Source organism: Rhinolophus sinicus, chromosome 9, assembly GCF_057876585.1.
Source record: "Rhinolophus sinicus isolate RSI-liver-muscle chromosome 9, RSI-T2T, whole genome shotgun sequence".
NCBI lineage: Eukaryota > Metazoa > Chordata > Mammalia > Chiroptera > Rhinolophidae > Rhinolophus > Rhinolophus sinicus.
The window spans coordinates 18,894,971-18,910,288 of record NC_142509.1 but is presented as its reverse complement, the minus strand read 5'-3'; the positions used below and the strand labels follow the sequence as shown (position 1 = coordinate 18,910,288).

General features: G+C 39.2%; 1 protein-coding gene across 5 annotated transcripts in view; it reads left to right on the top strand.

The window, feature by feature from the left end:
* The window catches only part of SPECC1L (sperm antigen with calponin homology and coiled-coil domains 1 like), a 128,580-nt gene that overhangs the window by 53,291 nt on the left and 59,971 nt on the right, over positions 1 to 15,318 (top strand). For all 5 annotated transcript variants that reach the window (XM_074321714.2, XM_074321716.2, XM_074321713.2 and 2 more), the window contains 4 exons: positions 3,071 to 3,144; positions 4,251 to 4,426; positions 7,796 to 7,959; positions 10,398 to 10,489. In XM_074321714.2, coding sequence (XP_074177815.2) covers positions 3,071 to 3,144; positions 4,251 to 4,426; positions 7,796 to 7,959; positions 10,398 to 10,489 — 506 coding nt within the window. The remainder of the gene's footprint in view (positions 1 to 3,070; positions 3,145 to 4,250; positions 4,427 to 7,795; positions 7,960 to 10,397; positions 10,490 to 15,318) is intronic.

The window sequence follows — 15,318 nt, the reverse complement described above, 5'->3', positions numbered from 1 at the left end:
CGTTACAAAGTGAAATACAATTATGATTTATAAAGTTTAAATTACATTCCCTAGAGACACTTTTAGTGCACTTTTTTTTCCTGCCAAAATATGTCCACTGGCTGCCAACTTCCCTTCTATTTAAAAGGAGTAATAAGACATGACAATAATAAATATGTAGCATTTGGGTATAGATGAATGTCTTTTTTTTTTTAATTTTATTGGGGAACAGTGTGTTTCTCCAGGGCCCATCAGCGCCAAGTTGTTGTCCTTCAATCTAGTCGTGGAGGGCGCAGCTCACCATCCCATGGATGGTTGAACTGGCTATCTTGTTGTTGAGAGCTCGCGCTCTAACCAGCTGAGCCATCCGGCCACCCCTCCACAACTAAGTTCAGCGGCAGCTCATTGTCTTCAGTCTGGTTGTGGAGGGTACAGCTCATTGGCCCATGTGGGAATCGAACCAGCAACCCTGTTCAGAGCTTGCGCTCTAACCAACTGAACCATCCGGCCGCCCAAGAATGTCCTTTTAAGAATAGTAATTATATGAATTCTGTGGCCATGAATGTAGTGGTTGGTAAAGAGAAAAGGATAAGAACAAATGAAATGAGTGAAATTTGGGATTTTACGATCAGTCTAAGATTGCCAAGATAGCCACGTGGCTTAAAATGTCACCTGGAAGTCAAGACACCAGATGTTAAAAGTAAGCTGTAGTAGGATTGGCTGTCATTTATCTTCTGTGAATTATCTAAAGATAGGTATATGTGCCCTTTGAGATTAAAAGAAAAGGAAAACTATTTTCAGCAGAGGAGGAGAAATTACATATTTTCGTTTTCTTGCCTGTTTCAATTATAAATTATTTCTTGCATATAAGTGGATACGGTGTAAATGAAAGGTGTAAACCCTTGTGTTTTCAATGCTAGACATAGTTCAGCTTCTGTTCTTACTCCTTAATCTATGTCTGATAATATCACCAAGACCCTGAATTTGCCCACATGTAGGTCATACAGAGCCAAGTTTCCATGTTGCGTTCCAGAGGAGTCCTTGCCTCTGGAGATACTGATACTGGTATTGGATTCATCCACTCACCTTGGTGTCCAATTTGCCCTTAACCAACTTGGATGACCTGTCTGACCCTTAGTTTATTGGGTCTGACTGAAGTAGCTTGTATATAGACAAACTTTTAAATGAATGAAATGTGCATATGAAAACATCTGTCTTTGCTAGCTGGACATACGATTGGCCTTTCTGTCTCTTAAGAGGATGGGGACTGAATCTCTTTTTTCCTTTCCCTAACATCTTAAAGCACCTAGAAAAAAGCCTGGTACAATGTACCAGCTTCCCTGGTACAAAGTAGATACTTAAGAGACTTATTGAATTAATGATTAAATTTTGAACCCCTTTTCTTTCATAGGCCCTAACTTTGTTGAACAATTTTGGGGGGGCTGAATGGGAGGAAGTTACTTATCAGCTGCCAAAATTGACCAGGTTTTCTCCCGTATTTTATCTCATTTATTGTTTATCCAGTTTTTAAAAAAGTATTACATATTTATAATACTGATTACACATATAATTGTTATATATATTCTGGGCTTCATTTTGTTAGTGAAGTGAATTCATGCCATTTAAAAATATCAGAACACAAATGTACCAGCATTGAATTAAAGGTATAAAGTCACAAAGGTTTTAGCAGAGCAGGTTCCTGCTGGAATTGGGAGGAGGAAAACAGTGTAAGAAAAGATCAGCATACTCACATATTAGGGTCTTGATAAAAAGCTAATAATTTGTCACCTTAAGGAAGACTTTTGGTTACATGTGTCATCGCGTGCAGGTGTGCGCTATGCCTGGGTTCCTGCTACCACATGTAAGGAATGGGAGGGACTGTTACTCAGAAACACCATGTCTATAGTTATGATGTCCCTGACAATACATAGTTCTGTCAACGGAATATTTAAAAAAATAATCCCAGGGAATGATTTTAGTATTGCTTTCTCTTGCATATTTATACGTTTATTCCATTTACAGTCCTACCACCTGCCAGGCGCTGGGGCTGTGAAGTCACCACACGGCTCCTGCCTTTGAAGTGTTTTCAGTCTAGTGGTAGAAACAGACATCTAAAGGCGTGTAATAGTGTTGGCAGCACCAGTTACAAGGCTATAAGGCTGAGTTGGAACAGAAAGGGCAGGGATCTATTGGGGTGGGTACGGTCGGTAAAGTCAGAATATTTGTCAGCAGATGTGCCTTTTCTGGAACTTAACCAAAGAGAAAGTTATCAGTTCTTGAGCTGTTGAAGTAGCCAGCTGTGACAGATTTAGTACGCGGCAGTCACCAGCATGGCACCCTCCTAAGGCATTTCCCCTTAAGCATGGATTTTAGAGTAGAACCTCTAAATAGAAAGTGATTGCTCCATGCATTTCTCTTCCAAGGCGACTGACCTTGGCTGTGCCTTTATCTTTGCATCCCCACTCTATCTGGTACGGTGCTTTGTCTGTTAGTGGTACTCGTTCAATGTTTACAGTGAACGAAATTGAAGAAAATTCATATTGTGAAATAATTCGAGGAGTATTGATTTACTATATAAATATATTTTTTATTTTGTGGAAAGACTTCCCTTAGAATAAATAAATAGTAGCTCCCCAGGGTGTTATATAATTGTTTGTAAAAATTTTATTGATTCACCACATTCCTGTAATTTATTCCAGTGTGTAAATTAGGCTTACATAAATACTTTAGATTAATAACCCTTGTGATTAAAAGTTCACATTTTAATAGCAATCAGTGTTGTTTTGATTGGTCGTGAGCCAAGAGTATGTATCTTTCTGACAATTGATTTTGCTTAACTTTTTGTTTCAGAGTTAAGACACTGAGGAAGGAAGTAATCCTGAAATTGTTATTTAAACTTGATATTTTCCTTAGAAAGTAATATTGGTTAATAGTTGGAGTAAGCAATCCTTTTTTAAAGTTTTACGTAAAAAATAAAAAGTTCGGGCAGGATGACTTTTTTCGAATGTCATTTAAGTACCTCCTCCCTTTATACTATTCCTTCTGAATACAGCTCGAAGAATAAATACTTAAACTTTTGTGATCTTTTCAGATACGGTTAAAAAACTCCAGGACCAAAAACATGACATGGAAAGAGAAATCAAGACCCTGCACAGGAGACTTCGGGTAGGATAAATCTTCATGTATGATCTCATTCATTAGAAAACAGTTTTCTGAAAGTTGACTGTGTTATCCTTCATGTGAAGCTCCACATACAGTTATAATATTGACCCTACTGGGCTTTGGGCAGAAAGCAAATGTCATCATTTCACATTGGGGCTGGTGCTAGATTCTAGAGAGAAGAATGTACTGGTAATTTGGAGGTAAGTTCAGAAAGATGGGTGTAAGAAGCAAGAGTTATACTTTGGAAAGAAAGTTTTATTAGCTCTGGATTATAAGGTACCCCAAACCTAAGCTGTTTTCATAGGAGTTTTCTGTCTTTGGTGGATTTGATCAGCTTGCAAACAGCCGTGCCACTCTGATGCAGAGGGTGGGGACCCTAATCTCATGGTCTGGATCATGCCTCAGTTGCTCAGGCTGCCTTCATGGTGTCGAAACATTATTTTGGAGTCACGGGCACTGGGGTTGGGTGTGGGCAGCTGTGGCTGTGGAGGAGGTGATGCCCTGAGGAGGCTTCCCCCGCATCCTCTGTGGCTCTGGGAAGCGCTGGACCGTACAGTTCCTTAGCTCCTCTTTGTCTCTTTATGATTTTGTCTGCATAGATTAAGTTGAGTGTTTTTCTTCTGGCTTCCTCTTCCTTTTCCTTTACTTTTGATTTTTTTTCCCCTGTTAGTTTTTGATGTCAGGATATTTATAGTGTTTCACTATAAGATCTTTCATTATGGTTTGCATACCATTTATCTATAATACCTTCTTGAACTTTTCAGAGGTAAAGTGCTGTAAATTTTGGATGTGTTTATTTTCGTAAGGCTTACTTTGAAACTTGCAAGAGGAAGGGAGGCTTGACATTGCCATCATTAGTATTTATAGCTCTGATGCCTCAGTAGACAGATACATAGCTAGAAAATCTTTTCCTCATTGAGAACAAGTTCAATAATAATAATTGCATTACCTCTTAGCTACAGGTAATAGCAGTTCTCTGGGGTTTAAAAGAAATTTATTATCATTTGGAACAGTGCTTGGCAGCAACCTACTCATAAACACATTTTATTGCTTTTAAATAAATCTTTATTGCTCTCTTTTGGAAATAAAAATTTAGTTTTTTCATATAGGAAGAATCTGCGGAATGGCGGCAGTTTCAAGCTGATCTCCAGACTGCAGTAGTCATTGCAAATGACATTAAATCTGAAGCCCAAGAGGAGATTGGTGATCTGAAGCGCCGGTTACATGAGGCTCAAGAAAAAAATGAGAAACTCACAAAAGAATTGGAGGAAATAAAGTCACGCAAGTATGTTTTGAGAATCCAGTTGTGCATGTATGTTTCAATAGAGAACACTTAAATCCCAGTTTCGTCATGTGCTGTTATGGAAAGAATGGAATGTGACACTGGTATGAGTGAGTTTGGGTCTAGTGGAAGTTACTCAGCTTGGCCTCATTTTATGACACTTGTGAAATAGTGCAGTCTATTTGGATCTTTCAGAGTTGTTGGCAGTGTCCACAATCAACATCTCCGGAGGGGTCCATTATGGAGGGATCCCTGGCACAGGGTACATTATGGTTCTCTCTTTTCCTCTATCCTCACATTCCTGCCCTGTGGCTTTTCTTTAATTATAGCCTCATGATTAAGGATGTGGACTCTGGAGGCAGACAGACGTGGCTCCTGTCCAGCTCTGCCTCTTACCAGCTGTGTGATCTTGGTCAGGGCCCTCAGTTTGTTCATCTTTAAAATAGAGGCAATACTACTTGCTTTACAGGGTTGTTGTAAGGCTTAGATGAGGTACACGTCCACAGCACTCAGGGCCTGCTGAGTATACTTCAGCGAGTATTATTAGAGACCCAGGTGAAGAGTACCAAGTGAATTGCTTCATTTAATCCATTTGAGGAGTTTTCACTTGGTTCATGCTCATAAGCACATAATCTCCACAGTAGTATTTTTTCCCATCTCACCTAGAGATCACTGTGAACCCATAGAAAGTATTAGGTGTGATGACATTTGTGATGTACTCAGAGTTCCTCAGTGAGTGGGGGAGAGTAGTTTTTATGTTTGAGGTTATTATTAAGAATTTGATTATTCATTACTTCGAGTAATTCTTAAGTAGACAGGAAGGAATTTTAGAAAAATATTTAACAGTGTATTTTTGAAAAGCTATCACATTTTATTGTCGCCTAGTTCTAGTGTATAGCCCTGTGGGTGGTATTGCTCAACCATTTTTCTTTGACCTCCTTAAGACAGATCATGGAATGAGCCAGAAGATTATTGTTTCTCCATTGGTATAAAACTTGTATTGTATCCTTTTTTTTCTGGATACAATTAAATGAATAGTATGTTCTATTCTAAAGTTTACCTGAATGACTGAAAGTCGACTCTTAAAGAATCATTCCATTGAATCCTGAAAGCTTGTCAGTATTTGAGAAACACATTTGAAGGAAGTACGTCCTGAAAGAAGTATCTTGTAGAGCAGCAGTTCTCAGAGTGAGGTCTGTGAGGTCTAACTATTTTCGTAATAGTACTGACATGTTGTTTGCCCTTTCGCTGTGTTGACTTCTGCATTGATAGTGAAAAGCAAGTGTAAACTGTTGATGAATCGAGGCCTTGGCACCAAATTATACTTGTAGTCATTATATTCTTGACCACCACACAGTCGCATTTTAAACAAATGCAGGTTTCACTTAAAGATATCTATGATGAAGCCATAAATTATTAGTATTACTAAGTTTTGGTCCTCGAGTATATTCTTTTTAATGTTCTGTGTGATGAAATGGAAAGTACACATAAAGCACTTCTGCATATACCCAAGGATGAGGCTGTTGGGAGGAAAGCATGGTATGATTGTTTTAGTTTGAGCTGTTTTCTTTTTTCATTTTTACTTGAGATTGACTGACAGATTAACTGGATAGTCAGACTTTGGTATTTGGTGGATATTTCTTGAAAATGATGAAGAGAGCTGACACCTTAAGGAAAACAACTGACTATATGGTGCCAGTGGTAAAGTGTGGGCTTTCAAGTGAATGGTAGGATTTTGGAAAACTTGTATCTGTCATTTTGAGCATGGCAGTTTTACACATTTAAAGAGTTTCCTGATGAGATCATTGGTGATATTAGCAAATGTGACTTTTAAAAAATAAATTGAATAATGACAGGTGTCAACATTCGGGAAATCCGTGTAACTCAGTGAACCAGTATTTTCCGTATGACCAATGCATGATGTTGCACAATCATTTATGGGCAAAAGAGCCATTCATTCAAAGTACAAGATGGACCAGGGGATTTTATGGACAGAGTAGAAAAGTTCATTTATACGGTTTCAGATTCCAAATTGCAAGTAACATTTTTTTTTTTTTTTGTAACTAACTTTTAAGTAACTACCACTTGTTGCGTTTTGGTGTAGTATTAAGGAAGAATAGTCATAGTTATCTAAAAAGCCACAGTTATCTAGTTTAATATTATTAAAATTGTCTTCCCTTTTCCAGCTATATATCTGTGTAAGGCCTGCTTTTTTTCATATTGCAACAGATTGAATACAGAAAAAAATAAGAACTTAGCAATGTTCTATGAAACCAGATATTAAAAAGATGAGCAAAAATGTAAAAACGCTGCTATTCTTATCAGTATTTTATGGTTTTTGAAGTCATTTTTCATAAAGTCCTAGGTTTATTTTTATTTTTAGGTGAATTAAATATTCTAAATATTTCTTAGTTTTACTATCTAATATGGTAAATGTCAGGGGTCCTCAGTAATTTTTAAGAGTGGAAAGGGGCTCTAAAGACCAAAAAGTTTTATAATGACTTATGCATATTCTTTATCAAAACTTCTGAGCATGAGACTCTCTGGTATATCTTGAGGCAAAAACGTGTCAGACAAGCTAAATGGCTACCAAAGACAAATTTTCCTAAGGACTGGCTTCATTTTTGTCCACCTATAAACTTACTTAACAGTTATACAACATGTACAAACTGCAACTAAAAGCTCCTCCCAGATGAAAACTTTTGTGTTAGCTCAGTGAATTAGAGCTGGCAAGAAATAAATTTGAATTGATTTTTTAGATGACTCATGATCCATCACACTCAGCATCTAGGAGACTCATGTTACTAATATGGGCTCAGTCTTTTTTTCCCCCCTTTGTAGAAATTCTGTTTGGAGACTACAGAAGTTTTCTGTTTTTGTTTTTCTTAATTTAAAAGTATGGGTTTTGATTTCATTTCTTTGTATTTTCATGTCTACGCATGGCATATTAGATAGAGCCAGTATAGATTATCCATAAGTATTGGTGAATTCCCAGACTCTCCTGAGAGGAGCCAGGCCTTCTCAGCAGCCCACAACCTCGGGAGCCCCAGTTCTCAGTCAGGATCTCGGCAGGTCCACCTCCCATGTTACTGCTAATTGATTACCGATGTCCTCACCTTACACTTGCTCAGATGAAAATGGAAACTCATGGTTACTTAACGTACTTAAGGATAACCTGATATAAAAATTTTAATATCATTTCCTGGAATTTACCAAGCAAATGAGAATATTAGACCAGGTAATTTATTCAGCTCAACTGATACTATTTTTTATTTTAAACTGATACGTTTTAATGCTTTTCAGTCGGAAGGGGAAAATGTGTGTTATCTGGTACATATGTAAAAAATGCCCTGATTTCAATATCGTTTTCAGGCAAGAAGAGGAGCGAGGCCGGGTGTATAACTACATGAATGCTGTTGAGAGAGATTTGGCAGCCTTAAGGCAAGGGATGGGACTGAGTAGAAGGTCCTCGACTTCCTCCGAACCAACCCCTACAGTAAAAACCCTCATCAAGTCCTTCGACAGTGCATCTCAAGGTAATTTCCTTAAACATCGTGGTGGGGCAGGCAGTCATAGGCACTTACCCTGTGTTCTCTGGGCTGGTTTGATGTTCTTTACCAACTTACTCTCTGAGGCTCATTACATTTCATATATTATTAATGAGTTAGGCTTACTATACAGTGAATTTTAATAGGAGATTTGGCATCTATTCAGCTTCAGAGATCTTGATCTCAAACTTGTGCCTTACCCCATGGAGAGATGTATTTTCACATATGCCTGTGACTTTTTTTTTTTTAATTTTATTGGGGAATGGGGAACAGTATGTTTCTCCAGGGCCCATCAGCTCCAAGTCGTTGTCCTTCAATCTAGTTGTGGAGGATGCAGGTCAGCTCCAAGTTCAGCCGCTGTTTTCAATCTTTAGTTGCAGGGGGCGCAAGCCCACCATCCCATGTGGGGAATTGAACCGGCAACTTTGTTGTTGAGAGCTCGTGCTCTAACCAACTGAGCCATCCCGCCGCCCCAATATGCCTGTGACTTTGAGTACCTTGTCTGTGCCTAAGAACTTTCAGATTTTGATTTCATCCGTTTCCCTTCCTCTGAACTTTTTCAGGCCTGTATATTCAAATGCCTACTTGACATTGACACTCAGGTGTCTCCTAGACATTTTATTATGTCCAAAACCAAATCTGTAAATGGTAGCACTATTCCACCCAGTTATTTACGTGTGAGCCAGAAATCTAGTAATCTTCTTTCTTCCTTAAGTCCTTCTTCCTCACCTCCATATCTAATCCATTAGCAAGACCTCCAGCCAGCCTCCAACATGCATACCTTTTCTCTGTCTACTTCTCTCCATCTCTAGTGGTACAATCAAATACTAGTTCAGCCACCATCAACTATTAATTTCAGTAACCTCCTCATTAGTCGCTTCATTTCATTTCATGCTAGAAAGGTCTTTTCTTGCTTAAAATCACTTAATTGCCTTATTATAGTTAGAATTAAATTCAGATCCCCAGATGCTTATATGGTCTGACCCTGCTTTCCTCTTACCCACTCCTTCCTCCACCCTGTACACTCCAGCTATACTGCACTTCTGGTCCTGAAACAAACCAGGCCTGCCAGCAGAGCCTGGAAGCATGTCCTCCCCACCTTCAAATGACTGGCTGCTTTTCATCTCTCTAATCTCAGCTCTGGGAACAGGAAAGGATGTCCTTTTTTTTTTTAAACAATTAATTGTAATATGTCCTTAAGCTTAAATTTTCATCTAGAAATTCTTTAAACTATACAATAGGCTTTATTCTCATTCACTCTGATAAGAGTAGAATTTCTAGAATCTATATTCTGTGATTATACACAAATCAGTTTTCTTTGACTGAAAATCCAAGCAAAAGTCACTTGTATACTCACACACACACTGTCAGCGTAGCATTTTGGAGTATAGCTAGGCAGTATCTTCCAATTTAAAATGACATATTCACAGACCCCGAAGCTCTTATACATGATATTGGCACAAGTGTGTAAAGATAGATACATATATAAAGTTTTCAGTGTAGTGTTTAATAAAATGGAAAACCTGGAAATTGCTTAAATGCCCATTAAAAGGGTTAAGCTAGTTATGACCCATTAATGCAGTAAAAAACTATGCATCTTTAACAATGCACACTAGTATTACACAGTGTGATCTCATTTTGTTTTTTAAAGTACATAGATATTTTCATTGAAAGTGCAAAAAAGAGGCACTCAGAACAACTGTTAGGGGCTACCTCTGTATAATATGATGGGGTAAGATGAAAGAGGACTTTAAAAATGTATGTACTTCTAAAATAAAATGATAATAGAATGTCTGCACTAGACTAAAATCATGCAGTTAGTTATTCGAAGTATTAATAAAAAGGGCTGAAATGCAAAAAGATAATCTGCTTCTATACTGATCTTTTTTAAAAAATATTTTGTAGTAAAATACATCTAAGTGACCCAGAAATTCCATTCCTAGTTATGTATGCAAAAGAAGTGAACATAAATATTCAAATACTCGTATACGAATGTTCCTAGCAGCAGTACTCACAATAGCCAGACATGGAAACAACTGAAATACAGTTAGTGCACATGTTCTACCTACCAGGCTTCTCCCCTGATGTAGTTACAGACATACTCCTCCTGGTCTTTCTTATACTTGGATTTCATTGATTTATGGAGCACTTTAACCTTAAATTAACTAATTAACAAAAATGAAATGACTGGAATAAGCAGGGTTGGAAATAAACACACCAGGGAACAAACTCTCCACCTGGTGGCAGGAGAAGCACAGGCTCCTGGGCAGGCATGGCTGTGTGTTCAGGGGTGTCAGTCAGGACAGTTCCCAGGGGAGCTGAGCGTATTGGGTAAGCCAGTGAACTCTTCATCGGAAACCAGTTATGAAAGCTCCCACTGTACCATGATGCATCATTAAGTACTGGTGTGCTTGTTGTTTTTCTAGTACCAAACCCTACGGCAGCTGCAATTCCTCGCACACCTCTGAGTCCAAGCCCTATGAAAACGCCCCCTGCGGCAGCTGTCTCCCCCATGCAGGTAAGTGCCTGTGGCCTTGGAGTCTCAGCATGTGAAAGGTTGTCCTCTTCAGTCAGTCCCACTTATTTCTGGGGGCAAGTGACTACTACATGAGGGATCTAGTTGGGATTTTTTTCCTAAAGTACTGTGAATATCCTTAGTTGAGATAAGTTATGTGAATGTCGGTTGTGTTATTGTTCTGAAAATCTCTAATGTGATAGCTAACAATTATTGAGCACTTACTATGTGTTCCACACTGTTGCAAATGCTTCATAATGGTAACTCATTTAATCCTCACAACAACTCTGTTGGGTATTAGGTACTGTTCTTATCCCTCCTTTTCCCATGTGGAAACAGGCCCAGAAGGGTAAACAACTCGCTGAGGGGCATACAATTAAGAAGTGGTAGAGCTGGGATTTGAACCTGGATAGTGTGGCTATAGAGACCATGCTTTTAACCAGCACACTAAGATACCTCTCTAGGTAGAATATGTAGTTAGCGTTCCTCAGCCTATGCTGCATAACACATCACTTCAAAATTTAGTGGCTTAAAACAGCAATTTATTATTTTTCACATTTATCTGGGTTGACTAAGCAGTTCTTTGGTGGCTTTGCATGGGCTCGTTCCAGCACCAGAACTTAGCCAGAGGGTGGGCTGGGGCCTGGGCTCAGTGGGGATAGCAGGGCCGCCCTCTCCATGTGGGCTTTCCTCTCAGGCTCCTTCGCTCCCGGAGAGTCAAAGTGGAACTTAGCAAAGTCCGTGAAGACCTAGGCTTGGAGTTTGGACTGTCACTTCTGTCCCATTCTTTTGGTCTAAGGAAGTCATAAGGCCAGCCCAGATTCAGAGTGGTAGGGTCTGCACAAGGCATGAATTCAGAGAGGAGTGATTCATTGTGGACCATTTTGTAGCAGTCTAGCGCAAGGTATTGCTGGTCCATTCCAAACAAGTTTCAGAAGGTGCTCTGCCTTGCCACTCTGGAAATGCAGACCAGAAGCAGAGCAAGTGATTGTTACTCTGTAGTGCACAAGAGGCTCTCTTATTGCTTGTAAGCCACTTTTGGAAAGTGGGCTGAGGTGGAGGTTTTCCACATAGGTGAAAGTAGCCAAAGGAAAAATGGCCTAAAAGCTATTACCCTGTGATATAGGGTAGCGTTGGCTGAAGCCTTTCTCTACAAAAATAAGGTTTGGGAGCATTTTCTTTCAGTGGAGGCTTTTGTACTTGTGTAACTACTGACCATGTATTTTGTAAGTGAACTTTTTAACTTCTTTTTTGTCAAGTTTAAGGTTAAAATGTGCTCCCTCTACATTTGTAATGTCGCAGGTTAGTGCCTTCATTTACATTTATGTAGAAGATGTTATACTCTTAAAAGGAAGGCAAGAGGAATTCCATATTTCATCTATAATGAGTTTTTTATATGCTCTATTAATCAAACTTATCCCAAAGACCTGAAGCTATAAATAAAAGCAACGGTGCAAAATAAAATAAACTGAGTATTAGTTGAAGTTTAATGTACGAGGCATCACTTTGTAAATCTTTGTAAAGAGGAGAAAAAGCTCATTTCTCTAGCTTGATAAAAAACTAATTACAAGTCGTATTCAGTAGCTTTTCAGTACTCGATTAGTTAGCACAGTGCTTCTGAAACCTAATTGTGCATAAAAGTCATGTGGAGAGGTTTTAAACATGTAGATTTCCAGGCCTCATCCCAGCGAATGAGAATCTCTGGGGAGTAGGGCCCAAGATTGGGATTGTTAGTTTTTCAAAACTCCCTGGGTGAAAATTCTGCTTTTGGTTATAAGGGCTGGTTATAATGGGCTGGGTTATTCTGCCACCAAAGACAACTAGAAAGCTGGACAAAATATAGGAAGCAATTATATTCAGACTGTACAACAGGCAGCACAAGACTGATCCATAACTAAAAGTTTAGAAATAAATTAACTCGTACTATGGCCCACACTTTTCCCGTTGGCAGTTTCCAGATGGTGGTGCAGGGAGGACGCGCCCAGATGGAGCAGGGAAGGGGAAACTGGTCGGATCTGAGGAGACGCTGATCAGCATCCAGGGAGAATGAGAGTGCTAGAATTTGTGGGAAGTACCTGGCAGGGAGCGAGCTCTGCAGAAAAGGGGGTCTAGAGCTATGCAGAGGTATCCCTTTGAGTCTCTGCCTGAATGCCGGCTTGCACGTGTGTAGGGTGAACCCCTACAAGGCTGGGCAAGAACTGTTCCTTCCCAGGAAAGAACAATTACCAGGGAGCTGCCAGACAAACGCTTCCCATAGTTCACATAGGGCAAGTAATCATTTGAATTCCCACCACCCACTGTAGAAAAGCCTCTTTGACTATTTGGAGATTCATTAGAGTCCCCCATGGGCCATTCCATAAAGTGGAATCAAATAGCCCTGGTATAAACACTATTCTAGACCTGCCCTATATGACCTTAAAAGTAAACCCAAAAGGACCAAGGCGATTCATAAGGAACTAGGTGAGCAGCCTCTGAAATGCTTCCTTGTTACTTGTGCCTCCTGGTACGGTGTTTCCCCAAAAATAAGACCTAGCTGGGCAATCAGCTCTAATGCGTCTTTTGGAGTAAAAATTAATGTAAAATAAGACCGGGTCTTATTTTACTACAATATAAGGCTGGGTATAACATAACATATAATGTAGTATAATACCGGGTCTTACATTAATTTTTGCTCCAAAAGACACATTAGATCTGATTGTCTCAGGCTCCTTCACTCCCAGAAAGTGAAAGTGGAACTTAACAAAGCTTGTGAAGACCTAGACTTGGAATTTGGACTGTCACTTCTGTCCCATTCTTTTGGTAGTCATGCTTTATGTAGTCTGCTCCTCCAGAGGGTTGGCTGGACTTCATGACTTACTTTTGATGAATAGAATATGGCAGAAGGGATGAGATGTCACTTACAAGATAAGGTTATGAGAAGGTTAGCTTCTGTCTTGAATACTCCTCTTGCCATCTCTTAGATCTAGTCACTCCAGTGAACAATTGGAAATTGAAATACTTAGCAATAAATTTAATAAAATATTGTGTAAGACCTATACAGTGAAAACTATAAAATACTGCTGAGAGAAATTAAAGAGGTAATAAATGGAAAGATATTATACATCATACTCATGGACTAGGAGACTCAATACTGTCACTGTTTTGCAATTTTCCCTCGCATTGATCTGTAAATTCAACACAACCCCAGTTGTAATCCCAGTTTATAGAAATTGATAATATAATTCAAAGGACCCTGACTATCCAAAGCATCTGGGGGAAAAAAGAAACATATTTGGAGGACTCACTCTGCCTGATTTTAGCGTTTAGAGTAATCAAGGCAGTATGGTACTGACATAAATTTAAACGTAGACGTTAGATCAGTAGACTAGATAGAAATTCAGACATAGGTCAGGTGATTTTCAGCAAAGCTGCCAAGGTTAATTCAATGGAGAGGCAGGCCTTTTCAACAAAGGATTCTGGAACAACTAGCTACCCATATGGAAAAAATTCCCCAAAACCAAAACCCTTACCTCATGGCATTTATAAAAATCGAAATTGTATCTAAATGTAAGAGCTAAAATTATAAAACTTCTAGATGAAAACATTAGAGAAAATCTTCATGAAGGAGGCAAAGATTTCTTATTTAGGACACAGAAAAGAATGAACCATCAAAATTTAAAACTTACCTGAAAGACATTAAGAAAATGAAAAGACAAGGTGCAGACTGAAGAGAATATATTCACAATACTGTACATTTATCTGTCAAAAGACTTGTATTCAAAGAAGACTCTTTTGTCTTAGTTGAAGATAACCTAGTAAGTAATAGACAGAATTTGAAAAGTCCCTTCCTGGTAGAAGATACACAGCTGGCCAAGAAACACATGAAAAGATGCTCAGCATCATTAGTCATTGGGGAAATGAAAATTAAATGCACAGTGAGATCCCACTACACACCCTCTAGGAGGCTAAAGTGGAAAGACAACACCAAGAGTTGGTAAGGGTGTGGAGAAGCTGAACGTCCCGCACATTTCTGCTGGGAATATGAAATGTGTAGTTAGAAATTACAAATTAAAAAGGGCTAGAGGAAAGCTAAGGAAATACCCTGAGGGAAAGCACAGAGGTGGTAAACAGCATGGTCTGTGTGGAAATAAGCCATTTGGAGGTGTTTGAGCATGATGTAGAGGAGGCAGGAGATGCAGATACAGAGCTGCGAGGTTTAGGTATTGGGTGCACGCTTCTGGCTGCGTGCACAGGGAGGTGTGTATAAGACTGGATTGAGGAGGCTGCTGACAAAGCCTTTGCAAGTAGTGCTAAGTTAAGATGACGGTGTACGGGGCAGCAGTAGTAGAGTTAGAGAGTAGGGGACAGAACTGAGATATATTTGGAACCCGGGCATGAATTGAATGGCCAATAAAAGTACAGTAGGAGCATTCGCTAATTGGGGTATTTAAGAATTCTCTTTAAGCAAATAATGAGATTATACTCAGAATACCAGTGGTTGCCAGAGGTCAGTGATGTGGGGCCAGGGAGGGGGAGGGACGGTGTAATTGTCTGAAGGCCACAGGGGGGATCCTTGTGATTGAAGCAGTCTGTATCTTGACTATGTTAATGTCCGTATCCTGGTTGTGATACTACACTGTGGAGTGACAAGATGCTATCTTTGGGGAAAATGGAGTAAAGAGCACATCGGCCCTTTCTGTATTTTTAAAATGTGACATATAAAATTGGTCACATTATATGTGTTTGGGGGGGGATTTTCAGCCTTACTACACGTATAATAGTATGGAAGGAATTAGGGAAGTTCATAACTAAATATTTGCTCTCTGCAACTTTCTCTGTAAGGCCCAGCTGGC